This window comes from Dioscorea cayenensis, chromosome 3 (assembly GCF_009730915.1).
Source record: "Dioscorea cayenensis subsp. rotundata cultivar TDr96_F1 chromosome 3, TDr96_F1_v2_PseudoChromosome.rev07_lg8_w22 25.fasta, whole genome shotgun sequence".
NCBI classification, from domain to species: Eukaryota; Viridiplantae; Streptophyta; class Magnoliopsida; order Dioscoreales; family Dioscoreaceae; genus Dioscorea; species Dioscorea cayenensis.
Genome location: NC_052473.1, coordinates 2,248,071 through 2,266,104, shown reverse-complemented (window position 1 = coordinate 2,266,104; position 18,034 = coordinate 2,248,071). Strand labels below are relative to the sequence as shown.

The 18,034-nt window shown below is 28.0% G+C and overlaps 2 protein-coding genes across 2 annotated transcripts; one reads left to right on the top strand and one right to left on the bottom strand.

The window, feature by feature from the left end:
* The first annotated feature begins 5,239 nt into the window (after positions 1-5,239).
* Positions 5,240-5,707, top strand: LOC120256493. Its single transcript, XM_039264173.1, has one exon. It carries the CDS (start codon positions 5,359-5,361, stop codon positions 5,548-5,550), a length of 192 nt encoding a protein of 63 aa, XP_039120107.1. The 5' UTR covers positions 5,240-5,358; the 3' UTR covers positions 5,551-5,707.
* A 6,204-nt stretch (positions 5,708-11,911) lies between these two features.
* On the bottom strand, positions 11,912-15,220 carry LOC120256301 (BTB/POZ domain-containing protein At1g55760-like). Its single transcript, XM_039264011.1, is given in 5 exon segments — positions 11,912-12,775; positions 13,578-13,696; positions 13,790-13,938; positions 14,849-14,874; positions 14,876-15,220. Coding segments are annotated over 5 exon segments (987 nt in total). The 5' UTR covers positions 14,969-15,220; the 3' UTR covers positions 11,912-12,175.
* Positions 15,221-18,034: the final 2,814 nt, after the last annotated feature.

The window sequence follows — 18,034 nt, the reverse complement described above, 5'->3', positions numbered from 1 at the left end:
ATTATTGGTTTTTTTTAAATATTATAACAAGTGTGTGTGTTTTTTTTTTAATTAGCTTATTTTTTGAGGAATATGGCAATGATTTATTTGGGTGAGATGAGAAGATGAGACAAGTGACCACTAGATGTTAAAGAAAAGCAAATGGTCTTTTGCTAGAAAAGGATAATGTTTAGAATTAAGTTTTGATGGTATGATTGATAGCTATGTCAAACTACAAGAGTGAGTCATTAAACAAGACAAGAGATGTTGGTTTTTTTTTTCCTTCTTAATTTATGGTTTTTGTTTGTATATACACCTTCACGTATTTGAAAATTTGTTAGATATATATATAATTATTTATTTATTTATTTTATAATTATGGATAGAGACACGGACCTATATATTCCATTGTATTGGAAAAAAATTGAATAGAAATCTTTCACTTGAAAAGGGAATATATGGATACTATCTAACTACAATGGATGGTTCATTAATATTTATAATTGTGTATTTTTATTAAATTTGTTATAAATATATAAAGTATGATTGTTCATGAATTAATGATTTTGTTGAGAAAATAAAGTTTCAAAATTATATATATGTTTGCTTTTATATTTAATAGACTTTGATTAGGCTTACAAGCATGAAAGCTTGACTAATTGGAAAATATAAATTATTCTAAATTTAATCAAATCTAATCATAAATATTTAACTATACTTAGATTATTAAAATATGTTTGCCTTTGTCATTCATGGCAATTAATTTTAGCCAAAAAGAAAAAGGCATGATTTCTTCTATTAAATAAAAATCCATTATTATTTTGGTATTTTGCTTGACATAAACACAATTACATATTTGTTTGAGATATATTTATAATTTATATTTTTTAAAATTATAATTTCGCTTAAAAATTTTTCATACTCCTAGGACAATGATGGGATGAAAGAGACTTATTATTAAATTCTCTAAAAAAAATAATACATACATTTATGATCTTGGCAAAATATATATATATATATATATATATATGTGCAAAATTTTCTATTTTGCTCATTTATATGCAAATATTTATATTTTATTCATTATAAACACATTTGTGTGTGTGTTTTTTTTTTAAATACCAATAGTTTCATATTTTTAAGGTTATAGTTTTTTATAAAACTTTCATTTTCCTAATTTTCATCAATAGAGTCAACCACATTAAGCAAAAAATGACTCAAATAGTCTAGAAAACGATAGTTCTGCTTTGTCACTTTGTACTGTATTTTTTATACTCTCTTGTATGTATTGCTCCTATTAATTTAACAAAATAGTGATTTATCTATTTTTTTTAAAAAAAATATAAATAATTACCTAATTTGTGTATTGTGCTTAATATAAATACATGTTTAGGGATGGCAAAATCGTACCGACCCATGATTTCAGACCCGATTTAACTTTGGGCGGGGCGGATTTGGTTTTTTCATGCCTCATCCCGCCATGTTAATAATTTAACTTATTATAAATATTATATAGTGTAGGGGTAAATAATTTTTTTTTTAAAAAATTCAATAAATTTTTTATGAACTTGTTTTTTATAAATATATGTTTTATAAAAAAATATATTTTAAAAATATTTTTAGGAATTTTAGTTATTTATTTGTAACTGTGAGCGAGGCGAGCGGTTTATGGAAAAAAAAAAGAGAACAGAGCCATCGAGGCGGGGCGAGGATGGTAAAAGGCGTGTCCCGCCCCGCCCCACTCCATTGCCATCCCTATACATGTTTTTTTAGATATATTTATAAATTTATATATTATAACATCAATTAGTAATGAACCTTAAATAAAAACCGGAATATATATTATATGAAAGGTGAATATCACTTGACACATGCATATGCAATTTGTGCAATTTTGTGCAATTTAACATGTCAGACGATACGTCGATCCTTATTATTATTATTATTATTATATAAAATAATTTTATTATTACTTTTTTTTCTATTAATATGACGCCAATGCCACGTCACTACTTCTCTTTTTAGTTTTTATAAGCTATCTTTCCACTATATCCTCTCTCCTTTTGCATTCACTTTTTTAATGCCTTCTTTCACTTTTACAAAACTGAATCTTTGTTTTATCTAATAAAATGAACGTAATTATATTTTTAAATTTTTTAGTGGATATATATATATATATACCTATTAAGTCTTAGTCTATTGGTATCGAGTTCCTTAGTATATACTTTATATCAGTGCATATCCTGACTATTAATCGTAAATAACATATTTATCACTTAGTGTCAATATATATACTACATCACTTGATTTAAATTTAAATGAATGAAAAAGAAAATCTAGTACACCTTATCAGGGGCGGAGCCAGAAATCAAATAGAGGGGGGGCGAACTACAAGTTTTAAAATAATTAATTAACAAAAATTTTATATTATAAAATACATTTAATTTTTTTTATAACAATAAGTAAAATTTAAGAGAAATAGTTAAAATTAATTAATATATCAAAATTTGATAAATTCGACTTGGGGAGCTTATTAGAGGTCTATCTTTGGAATTTCAGAATATATTTTCTAATTTATTTAATAAAAATTAAATTTATTTAGATTTTATTTTAATAAATATCTATTTAAGATGTTTGTTTATTGTTTTCACATACTATAAAAGTATATATTTAAAATTTGTAAATAAAACTCAATAAAATAAAACCTAACAAAAAAAAACATTGTAACAATATAAAAACTACAAATGCTCTTATTTATAATTAAAAAATAAATGTTATATTAATTTTAGAGAAACAAATACATGAAAAAACCAATCATAATAGAATTTTGAAAAGTTAGTTAGAGAAGATATGACTGATTAAGCATTTAAATAAAATATTTAATATCTTACTGTATTTTTTTAAAATTTAAATGTTAACTAAGATTAAATTACATTGATTAAATATTAAATTAAAAATATTTTTGTATCATGTAATTATTAATAGTCTTTTAAAATTTTAGTTTGTAAAATTATTATTAAAAAAATTTAAAGATGAGGATTTTAAAAATTAAGGGCGTAAAGTAATTACTTCATTGATCTTATCCTTGAGTTGATGTTGTTTTGATTTATAATTGTAAAAATATAGATAATATTTTAAATTAAAAAATTTTTCATTTACATGATATATATAATTTAATAATTTATCTAAATTCATTTAAATATTTTTTAAAAAAATTTAATTTTATAAATTACTTACATTGAAAATCTTATTAATTACAAAATAGACTGATATTTAAATATTTTTAAAAAATAATAACTTTCATTTAAACTCCTATTTAAATTAATTATAATTTTTGAAAAAATATTTATTACTAAATCAAAGCTTTAATATTTCTCAAATCCCTAAATCATGAACATTAATCAATCATACATATTTTTACAAATTCTAGAAATTTTTAAAAATAACAAACTTAACCAAATATCAAATAAATGAGAAAAAAAATCAAATCATTTAACTAAAAAAATAAATTAAAAAATATAATATAATGAAAATATAAAAAGATATTAATATATAAAGATAAAGAAATAAAAAAATAAAAAAATATATATTAAAAAAGCTTCAAAAGAAGGGCGGAGCCAAGAGAAGGCGGGAGGGGAGGAGGAGAAGGCCGGAGGGGAGGGGCGGGTGAGGGCGTGCTGGAAGGAAGAGGGCGAGGGAACTCGTCGGGAGGAGCAGCAGAGGGGTCACGGACCCCTGCCCGGCGAGGCGGCCGCCCCTTGCCCCCCCTGTCGCTCCGCCCCTGCACCTTATAAACCTTCAATGTTATTTATATACATTCTCATTATTGAAGAACTTATATTTTATCAATTTATTTAATTTTTTTATATTTTGATTCTAAAATAAAAAATAATAAAAGGCTTTTTAACAGAAAAAGAAAAGGAAATAAGATATTAGTTTTGGTTTTTTTAAATTTTTTAGTTTTTTTCACCAAAAAATATTTATATTAATTAGTTAGAAAACAGCCTCTTAAGACCTGATATATATATATATATTATTTATTTTATAAATAATAAATTTAAGGTCCAAAATAAGTGAATCGCGTTTCCCTTGACCCACTCTTCACGGCAAAAGCATGTCTTAATCCACGTGATATAACAACCGATAGAGTTTTTACATATATACCCCTATGCAAGTCAGAAATTACACAAATATCATAATAAAATTTCAATGTGAAAAAAGTAGCTTTTTACGTAGACTTCTTATTAATCTCATGCATGTCTCACACGAAATTTTAGGCTAAATTTTATGATCAGTTTATAAAAAAAATATTATACCTTAAAATATATAGAAAAAATATAAAAACAAGAAATATACATATATAAAATAGACAATAAATTTTAAATATTTAGATATATAAATGGGAATTTAAATTTACAAGGATATATTATAAACAAAAAAATTTAACCAGTCTATACATGTAATTTTAAAATTTAAATATATATATATATATATATATATTTTTCTCCCAACAAACAGATCTATCAACCATCACGTTGTTCACCAAATAAATAAATAAATTTAAAAATATCTTGTATATATACATTAATTTCACATTATTTAATTTAAATTATATATTTATCGCCATAATTAATTCAAAACACCAATATATAGTATAAATAAAAAAAAATAAAAACACGAAAAATGTACATATATAAAATAGATAATAAATTTTAAATATTTAGATATATAAATAGGAATTTAAATTTACACGGATATATTAGAAATAAAAAAATTAACAAAGTCTACACTTATAATTTTTAATATATATATATATATATTTCTCCCAAACAAATAGATCTATCAACCACTACATTGCTTACCAAAAAAACAACAAATTTGAAAAATCTCATATATATATATATATATTTAAATTATATATTTATTGTCATACTATATTTCAAAACACTAATATAACAAGACTTATCATTTTTAAAAAATTTCTCTATTTATATATCAATAAAAAATTCCAATAAACTTAAAATTTGATTATGTACCATATCTTTTACCAAAAACATAAAAAAATAAAGGAAATATATAAATGCAAAAAAATATCTGCATAATTATAAAAAAAAAAAAATCCCTAAATTTAATGCCCAAAATTAGAGAACGCGTTTCCCAACCACTTTTACCTAATTACCCCCAAAACACCCATAAAATTACAATTATACCCTTCTCCATCACTATACTTTATATACTCTCTCTCTCTCTCTCTCTCTGTTCTTCTCTCATTCCATCTGAATCTTCACCAAAAGTCCTCTTTTTTTTGGTGAAATTTTCACTTCAACCCTTCGATTTCTTTTTATTTAGAGTTTTCTTCATCTCTGAGAGCTTTCGACGATGTGCTGCCCTTCGAAAACGTGCTGCCTTTGCTTGCTGGTGATCTTGGTGGTGTTGGCGATCGGATTCATCTTCGGTTTCGGCGTCTTCGCCCATGGATTTCACAAGCTCAAGGATACTTTTCATATGGATCATCCAAGTGATGGGTTTGATGGCAAAAGGCCTTTCATCGGTGCTCCACCGCCGTTCTGAGTGTTCTTTGGATCTTTAGGTTTGTGATTCTGATTTTTAATTTTAGGGTTTCTTCTTCTTTTTTTTTGGGGGGTTTGATTGTAATGTGGGTCTGGGATTGAGATCTGATCTTTGGATTGGTTTGTTTTTTGGTTTATTTGATGAAAAATTTTTATTTTATTTTTTTAGGGTAATTTGGAGGGAATTATATATTTTTTTCTTTTTTTTTTCCCTTATGTTGCGATCTGTGCCCTAATTTTGTTTTTTTTAGGGATTTTTCTGTTTGTTGATTCACTTTATGATTTTGAAATTATTTAATTGAATTTATTGTTTTTTGAGATTTAGGGAAAACCCTAGTTTAAGTTTTTTTTTTATTATTTTTTTTAAAATTTGATATTTGTTTTTATTATATTGTGATTTTTTTTTCAAAAATATAATTCATAAGATTACCCCTTTTTTTGCATTATAGTCTTGTTAATTTTGAGTTTAATTTATACTTATTTTTATATATTTTTATTTTAAAAAATAATAATTTAGATTTACAGTGTGTTGTTTTGGAATATAAATTAAATTTGTTTTTTTTATTAATAGAGTAATTATCTTGGGCGTGTATGTTTTTTTATTTTAAAGCATTATTTAGGTTATTCTAATTTAATTTGTGTTCATATTTGGTGAAAATTGATAATATGTACCCTAGTTTGTCACATCATGGCTCACATCACATATCAACACAACAACCATGTGACCTCTCATACTGACACGTTACACATTATTTTTTTTTAAACAATTTTTTTTTGAAAAAAATGAATTATAAGTTCGAAATTTTAAAACATCTCAAATTTGTAAATGTCCCAAACAGTTTTAATTTTTTTCGGTTCATATAGCTCTTAATTTATCTTATTCTTCCTGTTTAAAATGTATAGTTTTCACTTAACGTTACGTGTTTTCATATAACTATATAATATATATATATATTTATTTATTTATTTAATATATATTATTATTTATTTTTTTTAGTGTATGATATTTTTCTTTAATATTAAGTGTTTCCATTGTAAAAATTGAGAGGCGTCAATTACTTTTATGACAAAAATACATAAAAATTATGAATTTAAAAAAAAATACTTTTGTTAAATACTAAAATTCAGAAACTTTTTTTTGTGAATAACCAAATTTTAATAAGATTATTTATTCATTATTTGTATATTTTTTTATTTAATTGAACTCTTGTGTGTTTGACTTGTTATGTCCACGTATGCAATTTGACATGTTAAATTAGTTTACGGATTATTAATTTCTCACCGGAATTATGTGTATGTTTTTCCATTAAATATAAATTAAAATTTAAAAAAAAAAAAATAATACAAATTAAAATTAGGGGTTTAAAAACAAAAATTAACAATATGTTACCTACCCAAAACTATTACCCTTGAATAGCCATTGATTGATAAAGAGAGGTTTTAATGGTGAATTGAAAGGCAATTATTTCTCTCAATTGATTCTTTCCAAGTGCCCACCTAATTTGATAAAAATTTTATTATTATGGTATCAGAATATTTATTCAAATGAGCAATCAAATCAATCAATGTCTATGTTTGGGTTGAAAGCAAAGACTATGTTAATAATAATCTAGAGGAATTTTTTTTAATAGATGTTTAGTGAAACAATACTGTATGCATGCATACTTATTTATTTTTAATGTTTGTTCTAGAGGTGGGCACGGGCCGGTTAACCGGGCCCGCCGGGTCCGGTTCGGTGAAAACCGGACCCGGAACCGGCCCGTGCTACAGTAAAGGCCCGCCGGGCCGGGTTGACCCGGCAGAACCGCCGGGTCCGGTTCACTCAAAGAATGAACCGGACCCGGCCCGTTTTATTACAGTACCCGCCGGGTCCGGGCCAGGCCCGTTTGACCCGGCGGGTTTTTATCATTTTTATTATATTAAATAATATTTTATTATTAAATTATAATATTTTATTTACGAGGACCATCACCATAGGAATTATCCCATTAACCAATTGATCTACATATCTTTCATGTTTAAATATAAACAATAAATAAATATAAAGAAGTTGCAAATTTTTTTAAAAAAATTTAATTCCAAAACAACAAAAAAATTAAAATAATTTATAATAACTAAATTTTTTTTAAGAAATATCAAAATAATTTCAAAAAGGATAAAATAAGTTACATTTTTATTTGTTTATCTATCAAATTAAATTATTAAGACACCTTTTTTTAAGTTCAACAAAAATTACATATTAAGTAGTATTCTTATTTTTAAATTAAAGTTATCATCAACTTATTTATTTATTATAGTTTAGGTTGCTTCTAGATTTCAATTTGGTCTTTTAACTATAGGATTATTATTGTGCTCATCATGTTGTCGTTGAAAAAGTTCTTAATCAAAAATAATATGGTGTTAACTATTATTCAAAGATGTTCCTTTTTTACTAATATATTTTTTATAAATTAATATACATAATTTAAAAAAATATTTTTTTGTAATTTAATTTTTTTATTTTTATAAATTGAAACAAAATAATCTAATATATATATGAAATGAATAAAAGGCTCCTATTTAAGAGAATTTAAGAGTGCATGTGTAGGAATTAGTGCTTATGAGCCAAAAGAGATTAACAAAATAATTATTTTTAAAGAAAAATATTTATAAAAATTTATTTTTTTGATACTTTTGATATTTTTTACATATTGATTTATATAGTTTTTTTAATTTATTATATGGTCTCTTAATTTTTTATAAATTAAATATATATGTAAAATATTTTTGATCCATATCCTACATCTATCTATATATAATTTTTCTAATAGATGTCAAAAATAAAAGAGTAGTTTCAGTGGTTTGTTTTTGTTGTCTAAGTTTAAGAGTCAGTCGGTTCAAATCCCATGACCAACACGTCATTTACTTAAATAGTAATAATAAACCAGTATTGCACGATGTTTATTTCTACATGGAGCATGGCGTGGGTTAGCCTGCCGGTTCTTACATGAGCTTGGCCCGCGGTTGGACCGGCGGGCCAACCCTGCCGACCACGGGTTGAGAAGCTCAACCCGTAACCGGCCCGTCTAGAATACGGGCGGTTGCAGGGTCGATGAACCGGCCCGCCGGTTCAGTGACCCGGCGGGCCGGTTCCGGGCCGGGCACGGGCCGGGCCGGGTTGCCGGACGGCCCGTGCCCACCTCTAGTTTGTTCAATGAATGTGATCATGAAAATTAAATATGTATATTATTATAAAAGAAAAATTATTAAAAACTCTTGCTTTATTTTCATTGTGATCTAGTCTTTCCAACTTATTCATTTATTTTTTATTTTTGTTTTCTTTTTAATATTTTTCTATTAAAGAATATACAACAATGAGTGCTAAACGTTGGCCATGAAGTAATAATCTGAATAAAAAAAAAGATAATTTAAATTAATACAAATTATATTGAATATTTGCTGAAATTTGGACATCAATGATATCACTTGAACCGACGAGCAAAATGAACAATAACGCGAATGATAAAATTAATAAAAATTATACTAAAATTTTGTAAAAACCACATTACATGACAACAAATGAAGAAAATTAGCGCTCAAAAATTACAGTTCTATCCAAATGGTGAAAAACAATCAACACTTGTGTAATCCCAATGACCTCTGTAGATTGTAGTTGAATTGGACTTCAATTATTATGCGAGCCGTTACCGGCAGGGGTGTCCAGGGAGTAATAGAGTGGATAGAAAATGGATTCAAACTACGCATTACGTAAGGTTCAGCCACGTAAAGAGATATTATCATCCTTTTCTAAGTAAGCTTTATAGCTTGAATCATGTCCGGGATTACATATGACAATTGATGGAATACCACTTTTAATTTGAACCGATTTTTCGTATTTACAATTGGTTTGCCAATCGCCCTGAGTGTTAATCAGTTCCTTCCAGTGTTTCAACCTTAGATAATGTGGTGCGACATCATCTATCACGTTGTACAAAATATCATTTCGAAAAGTGACAGAATTAAAATCTAGGTAGCCGCAAATATAATTATGAGTATCTAAAAATATAGTCTAAGCAGTCTTACCAGTAAGACTTGGTCCTTTAAGGATAGGACTGATCGATTGATGAATGACAAATTTCATGCGTAAAAGTTTTTTAGTCTTTTATTTAAATATCTTGAAAATTATGTCACATGCCAGATATAAATATATGATAATTATACAAATATATATTTAAAAATAAATAAATATGCAACTTAGAAATGTTAGGACAGAGATGTGTTATTAAAATGTGATAACATGCTTTACCAAAAAACAAAAAATGATAGCATGTGTTGAAACTTGAAAGTGATCATCTTTTTCATCTTAAAAATAATAAAATAAAATAAATAAAAAAAAAGAACCATTCATTTAAGATAACTTGGAAGCAAGAAACATAATGGAGAATCAAGCTTAAAGCAAACTCTTATCACCTTGCAAATAAAAACACAACTCTATCCTATCAAACAAAAGCCTTTTGATTCTTGGTCCTTGGATGCCTTTCAATTCCTTAATTAAAAAGTCCTTTCGATGCTTTTAATTGTCCTTGTTAATTTAAGTAATTACAACATATAATTAACATTCAATTTCATATCACCTCTAAAAAATTTGCAAGCATTTCTTATTAATTAATTATTTATAATAAACCATTGCAATAAGTGAGTTGATATTTTATTTTTCTTCCAAATCAAAAATTAAAAGTTTAATTCCATGTCATATCTACGTTTAATATAAAAAATAATAATGTACTTATAATTATATTAAATTTAATTAATAATAAGGTGTATATATATATATATATATATAAAGGGCAAGCTGTTTAGAGATGTCGACTTTAAATTTCAAATTTAGAGATGTTCTACACCAGCCGTTAAATTTACTACTATCAATTTATATATATTGTTAAACGGTGCCGAACAATAGTCTACACAATAGATAATAGTAACTCTGCACAGTTTCTTTTATAAGTAATTGTCATTAGATGACAATCTAATAGCTATTATCAAATATCGTTATATAACAATAACTCTAAGGATGGTCATAGATGACGTTTTGCCAATATATATATATATATATATATATTTTAAAACAACAAGAGTATTGCAAATACTAAGCATGCGTTCTCATCATCAATGTTCTCTATGAGGTTTGAAATCACCAATGATGACATTAAAGAGAGCTTGAAGTCCATCAATGGTGGCTGTATTTTGTATAATATATAGCAGTGGATATAAAAAGGAGGAAAGTTTGCCACCTTTGCATGGTCATCTACGTTGTGCATGGCCTTGATTGACAGGGAATCAGAAATATTAATAACATTTTGGATTAAGTTTTTACTCACTTGCAAAGCTTTAATTCAAGAATGAAAAACCATAATTAGTCTCTGGACTAAAGTTTAAAACTACTTGTTGCTTGTAGTGAGTTTAATGTTTAGTTTTGGTCTTCAAGTAAAAACATTTTGATTTTGTCTCCAAATTAGATATTATATATATTTTGTTTTAGAGCTGATGTGCCAATTTACATCTAAATGACATTTCACCATTTCCTTAAAAAAATTTACTATTTTTAAAAATGTTCTTTATAATATATATATATATATATATATGTATGTATGTATGTATTTTAATTATATTGTACATAAATATACAAAATGTGGAATACTCTCTATCTTTATTAAAAAAAAACAATTACATATTCATATTTTAAAAAAAAACTATGATTTCTTTGTTGAAATCAATTATATTTCTAAATACCATACAATATGGATTATAAAGGAGATTTTTTTCCAATAAAAAATGGTTAAACAATATTTAAATATAGCTTTGATCAAATTAAAATATCCAGAGTTACTTAAGAGTGTGGTTAGTAAAATTAATAAATAAAAAAAAAAAAAAAAGAGGGTTGGTTGTTATTTCACTATTTTCCCTCAAATATAAGCTTTAGTTTAATAATTGCACATTTAAGCATTTAAGTTTGAGCTTAATGCTAAATATATATATATATATATATAATTTAACTTAAACGAAATTTTTTTATTTGATTTGAATTAATTATTGTTCAAAGTTCAAACTATCCTTACTTTTAAATGCAAAGGAAAATAAAATACCAAACTTTCTATTATATTGATAAAATCATAAACATTTTAAATTTTTTTCCTGGTTTGTTATATGTCAAGACATGTGAGATCTTCATTTTGACTTATTTTCATCATTATTTGATTTTCATTGGTTCCCTGAGTTCATTTCATTCTTCATTATTTTTCTGCTCATCATTTTTCCTTCAATCCAAACACAACACAACACTAAAAAAAAAAAATAATAATATTCAATCTGATGAACTGAAACCCTTTGAGCAACAACAATTTATTCAGATGAACAACAACAAAAAGCTTTTGATTACATAAACAACAAAACCCAACATTTTTCATCAGATAACTTCATGTCTAGTCTCCGCAAACAACGGAAGATTTCACATTAATAACCATGAAACTCTTCTTCTTCTTCTTCTTCACCCAAAGAATGGCGAATAAATACTGTACAATGATTTTCAGCAACAACCAACACAACTCTCACACAAACACAGACACAAACACACACATTCGAACTTTGTATTAAGTTTTCCAGGCGGCGAGAACCTCCTGAAAGATCTCAGCTATGAGTTCTCTGTCAGCAGTTTGGAGGAAAGCATTGAAATCATCGTGAATTTCGTAAATCTTGCTGAAGCTGACCAAGTACCTCATGCAGCTGCTCTTCAGCCTCGGCAGCCGGTAAAGATGCGCGGTCTGGAGCCTCTCAAGTACATTCTTTGTATCGATGTCCTCTGAAAGGCTCTCGTGGCAAGCCTCCTTGAGGTCGGAGATATCGTACTTGTCTGCAGCACGTAAGAGGGCAAGACGATGAGTTAGGAATTCATCGGCTTTGAAGTCACCGTAGATGTAGTTGAGGAAAGCTTGACAGGCTTCGAAGGACATGTCAGAGATATTCACAGCAGAGAGCTCTTTTTCTTTGAGGTTGTGGGAGAACATGCTCTGGAAAACAGGGGATCTCGTCGCAAGGACTGCCCGATGAGCACCGATGCTGCCATCGGTGGCGTTGATGATGATATCGGTGTGGATGCCCTCGGAAAGCATTCGGCTGAAGCAGGTAAGTGCAGTAGCAGCCGATTGTTTCTCGATGTTGTAGCTATTCCAAATGGAAGATGGTTCACCTCCCTGCACATTGGAACACACTTTAGCACCCATTGTTTGAAGAATTAGAAGCAGTCTTGGGTTCTGAAGCAGAGAATGTAGGACATAATATGCTGTTATGGTATTATATCAGAGAATGAGAAAAATACTTTGGATTGATCACATGTCACGATCAAGTGGAATTATTGATTAGCTAACCCCAAATTAGTTTCTCATATGTCCGTTTAACAGCTTTAATCAGTAATTCAGAGCATAAATTTCAATCTCGTCTTGAAGACAATGAGAGTAAGAGCGGAAACTCTTTAAGAAATTCTTGATGGAAAACTAAATCTAATCTTACAAAGGAATATAGCAAGTTCGAAGTATTTAATTATAAGAACATTCGTCCAAAGACGATGGAAAAGAGAAACATTTAATGATACATTCAACAAGCAAGCAACTTTTGAGAAATGGCTATTGGTGGTCTCCAACTGTTTGCCTTATGTTTTGTCTGAGAGGAAAAAAGAAAATTTTCCGTACATAAATCTAACATTAAGCTTATGAAGAAAGAAAGGAATCCAAGGTAAGTGCTCAACCTTACTTGCAAGTATCGAAAAGGAGAAAAAAAAAAAGCATATATGAGGATTTGTCATTCAGGATTAGAGTCTCAGGTTCTTTATATTTTTGTATTCTTCTTTATATACATGCAACCATCATGTGCTTCTGAGATAAAATTGGTTCATTGAGAAGTTCAAGGATCAGTGAAAACTCAGTATCTGCAAGTCATTCATATAAATATAACTCATATATAGAGTATACAACAAGAAGAAAGATTAGAATGTCTTACAGATGGTGATGCTATCTTTAGATCGAGGAACTCAACATCAACGATAAATCTACCACTAAAAAAGTTTTCTACTGCCCACACAAAGTCATCGTTGCTCTTGAGCTGTTTGTCAAAAATTACTGCACAAGAATAGAAATAAACAATCAATATTCAAACAAGAGGCACAGATTTAAAGCTTACTTGTCTAAAATAATTGACAAAGAAGAAGCAACCTGGGTGAACAATTGTTTTGCGATTCGGGGAGGAGGTGGAAACTAGTTTGATCACAAAGGAGGCGATGGGCGGCTGTTCTCTTGTCAGGTTAGAAACCTCTGGATAAAGCTTCACTAAGAGATGCTTATTCCTCTCAACTGTCAAGTGCCTTTGCATCCACAAGCAGAAAACACCAAATCATTTATTCAATTAGTTAACTAATCCAAGGTTAGATAGCTAAGAAACTTGCATTCCAGACATGTTGAAGTAAAAGCTAGTGAAGTTCTGGTTCATTCACTCAATGAAGAATTATATAAATTGATAGTTTCACCAGATATATAGAACCATTCTGTCCATTTAAAGAACCCATGGATTAACGAGAACAAATTGAGTCCAAGAACATGGAAAGAAGCCATGCACATGATTGAACTAAGAAAATGAACATTGAGAAGATATGAAAATCCAACAACCCAAAGCACAATATATATATCAATATATATAAATTGCATAAAATCCTTATATTTTACTGCTACCTCAGAAAAGCATGATGGGAACTCCGATTTTCATCATGAACAAATCAACAGAACCAAAGCAAAAGAATCAAAGAAATCAAAAACGAAGAGAACAATTCAAAAATATCTCTGAACATGAACAACAAAAACCCAAACTAAAGTAAGAAAATTTCACAGATGTGAAACCTACACAGAGATTAAAATAGTTACTCCATTACTCCCAAAATCAAAACTTTCTTACCATATCTTGGCAATTTCCAACAAATGATAAACCAACAAACAGTAAAAAAAATAAAAATCAAAACTTTCCTGATAAAAGAAAATCATAAAAACCCAAGCACCCAAATTCCAAATTCTTCATCTCTTTTTTCACCTACTCTCAGGGGAAAAAAACCCAAAACCCTTGATTGAAATCCCAAAAGAATTACACAATCAAAAATCAAATCCAAAAACACCACCACCAATGTAAAAATCCCAACTTTCATATCTTTTCTTCACCAACTCCCACAACCCCACAAAAATCCTTGAAAAAAGACGAAACAAAAAGAAAAAGATAAAGATTAAAACCAGTTCCAGAGGCCGATGCGGAATGGGATCGGACTTGCGATAAGAGGAAGAGGAAAAGGCATCAACACGCCACTGAGCGAGACGCGGAGCAGTCTCAACGCGATAAGCGGAGTCGTTCATGACTCCAGCCCAACTGGCGGCGGCGCCGATGGCGGCAGTGACTTCATTGATGCAATCCAAGATGCCCAGCAGCTCCCCGGCCTTACCCAGCTTGGCTGCTATCCCTGTTCCACCTCCTCGTCCTCATATACCAACGCTACAGTCTGGGAATGAGAGGGAATCGGAATTGCTTCAAAGGAAGCACTAAGCAGTGGAGATGGGTTTTGAGTGGGGACTTTGGTTCCCTTTTTATTGAAGTGAAGGCAAGTGAAGTGGAAGTATAACCTTTCTCTTTTTTCTTTTTTCTTTTTTTTCTTTTTAATAAATGAATAAATAAATAATATATATATATATATATATATAGAACATCAGCTACGGACATTCGTAAAGCGTCTGCAGTTAAGTAAAGTGCTGATTATGGTGCTACAGTGAAAGATAATTAGGATTAGTTGGGTTGACTATTGTCGAGAGATAATTAGGGTTAGTTGGGTTGAATAGTTTAGGTTTTTGTTTTTAAAAAGTTTGCTGTTGGTTTGGTGTAGTAGAAATAGGGTTGGACGGTTCAGTTTTTTTAAATATTGTACACAAATTGGTTGAACAGTTTAGATCAAATTACTGTACATCTCATTTTTCTAGTCATAAGCACAGTAATATTATTTATGAAACAGTGCAAGACCGTTTGATCGAAATCCAACGGTTGCTTCGATCCAATGGTTGATAACAACGTTCGTAGATTTAAAATCTATGAACATACACAGCCGATTCATCCTTATATATATATATATGAGAAAACAACAACTGCGTTCGTACAACACGCCGCAATTGAGCACAGTATCAATTAGAACATACAGTGAGGGTTAATTGGATTTTAGTTTGAGTGGATTAGTTGTTGGTTTGAGTTGATTAGTTATTGGTTTACTTATAAAAAAATTATCTGTACGTGTAGTAATAGGGTTAAACCGTTCAGATTTGTTGCTGAAATTAATTGAACGGTTTAGATCATAATGTGTATCCCATTTTTCATTTATTGAATAGTGCACAACCATTGAATGGAAATGAACGTCTTAGATAAAAATCATTTTTAGTTTTTTACATGTGGATCAACCACGAGAAAGCATGATTTTATATGCAAAATTTAATCTATAATTACAATTATTATATGTAGATATTAATTAATTTAATTTTTTGACGGAATATGGACAAGCCATCTTAGAGTGTATACAACAGTAAAATTAATATCTTAATATATTTGTGTTCTCATTTTGTGTGAGTTGAGATTTAAACTCATCTTCTCAGCATGTGACCATGTGTTAATAGATCAAAAAAATCATTGACTACATATTAAATTTATTTTATTTTAATAACATATGGGAGAATTGGTTATAAACCCCTCAAAAGTTCTATAATTGCATATTTACCCTCCGAAAAAACATAATTGTATATATACCCCTGAAAAATATAGGTAATTACGGATATGCCCTTACTGTTAGATTCCGATAATCAAACTTGATTAACTAGGGTTATAATTTGGATTAAGATATATAAAAGGTCCAAAATAACCCTTGTACAACTTAAAATTTTTTTTTCAAGGATATATATGCAATGATATAATAGTAATTATATATATATATATTGTTTGTTAATAGATGGTTTTTCAACTAATTTGAACCCCAAGGGTATATACGCAATTATGTATATTATTCAAGGGTATGTATGCAATTAATTTTTATTCATGGGCAAATATACAATTTCAAAATTTTTTAGGGGTACACCTGCAAAAGCCCCATAACATATTTGTTTTTTTATATTTTTTTAATATTAAATAAACAACCCAAAATATTACAAAAATATAATAAACACAACCAATTAAATTTTTTTATTTTTTTTATAAGGCAAAACTCAAAGGCAGAAGGGTAGATGATGCATCTCCGACCACCGGCAAGCTTATTCACCTCAGCATGTTTTAAAAATATGGAAAATTTAATCATGATTGGATTTGTTTATTTTTAATTTATTTGTGAAAATTAACTCAGTACCAGAAAAATATTTGTAACTAAAAAAAAAATTATATATTTTAATAACAACTAATTTTAATCAATGTTCATTGTGTTATTAACTCATTTAATAGTATCTAATAATATATTTTTGAAAAAGTAAAAAAAAACTTAATGTTTCCGAGATTTGCAAAATAAAAAGTAAGGTTTTTTTTTTCTTTAATTTTATGATGTGTGGTTTCTCAAATTTATAAAAAGAGAAAAAATTGTCAACAATGTTAACTTTATCAGTTTTTACATGGGTAAATACATCTATTTATGTAAAAAATCATTACGTGATATAAAAAACATGATTTTTTAACATGATTTTGTTTGAGTTTTGGAATTTAAGTTTTTTTTTAGATTTTTGAAAGAGATTAATAAACTTAATATATATATCATATAAATTAGTTATTAAATAAAATAATGATTTTGCCCATTTGAATTAACACCATTAATGATTTGATAATAGTTTTTTTCTCTTTTTTGCAAATCCGAGAAACCACACATTATAGATCGGAAATAAAAATTTTACTCTTTATTTTGTAAATTTCGGAAATTATAAGAGGTTTTTTTATACTTTTCCCTATATTCTTATAAAAACCTTATATAAAAAATCTTTTCCACATAATATAATAATAATAATAATTTTTTTGGGTATGTGTATTTATATAAATAGGTTGGTTGGTTCAACCGTGATTCTTGAACCATTTATTTGATAGTAATAGAAAGTTTAGCTACATCTTAATTTATATTGAGATAATAAATAAAAAGTTTAAGTTATTTACTTTATTATTTAAAAATTTACTGTGAATAAAATAAACAAAAAAAATTTTCATGTAAGCAAGGGACAATGAAATGTTAACAATTACCTTTGATGAAAGGGTTTCGATCCTTGCCATTCATTTCTTCTCGAGATCAGCTCTTCATCATCTAACGATGAAACCTATGCTTTCATATCCAAAATATCACTATTTTTTTATTCATATTCTTGGATTACATAATGGGTCCCACACAACTACAAGCAAAGCTAAACCCCTAATCCAATGCATAT

What these genes read in the sequence shown, in the direction of transcription:
- LOC120256493 (XM_039264173.1), top strand. Translation starts at nt 5,359, where the DNA reads ATGTGCTGCCCTTCGAAAACGTGCTGCCTTTGCTTGCTGGTGATCTTG.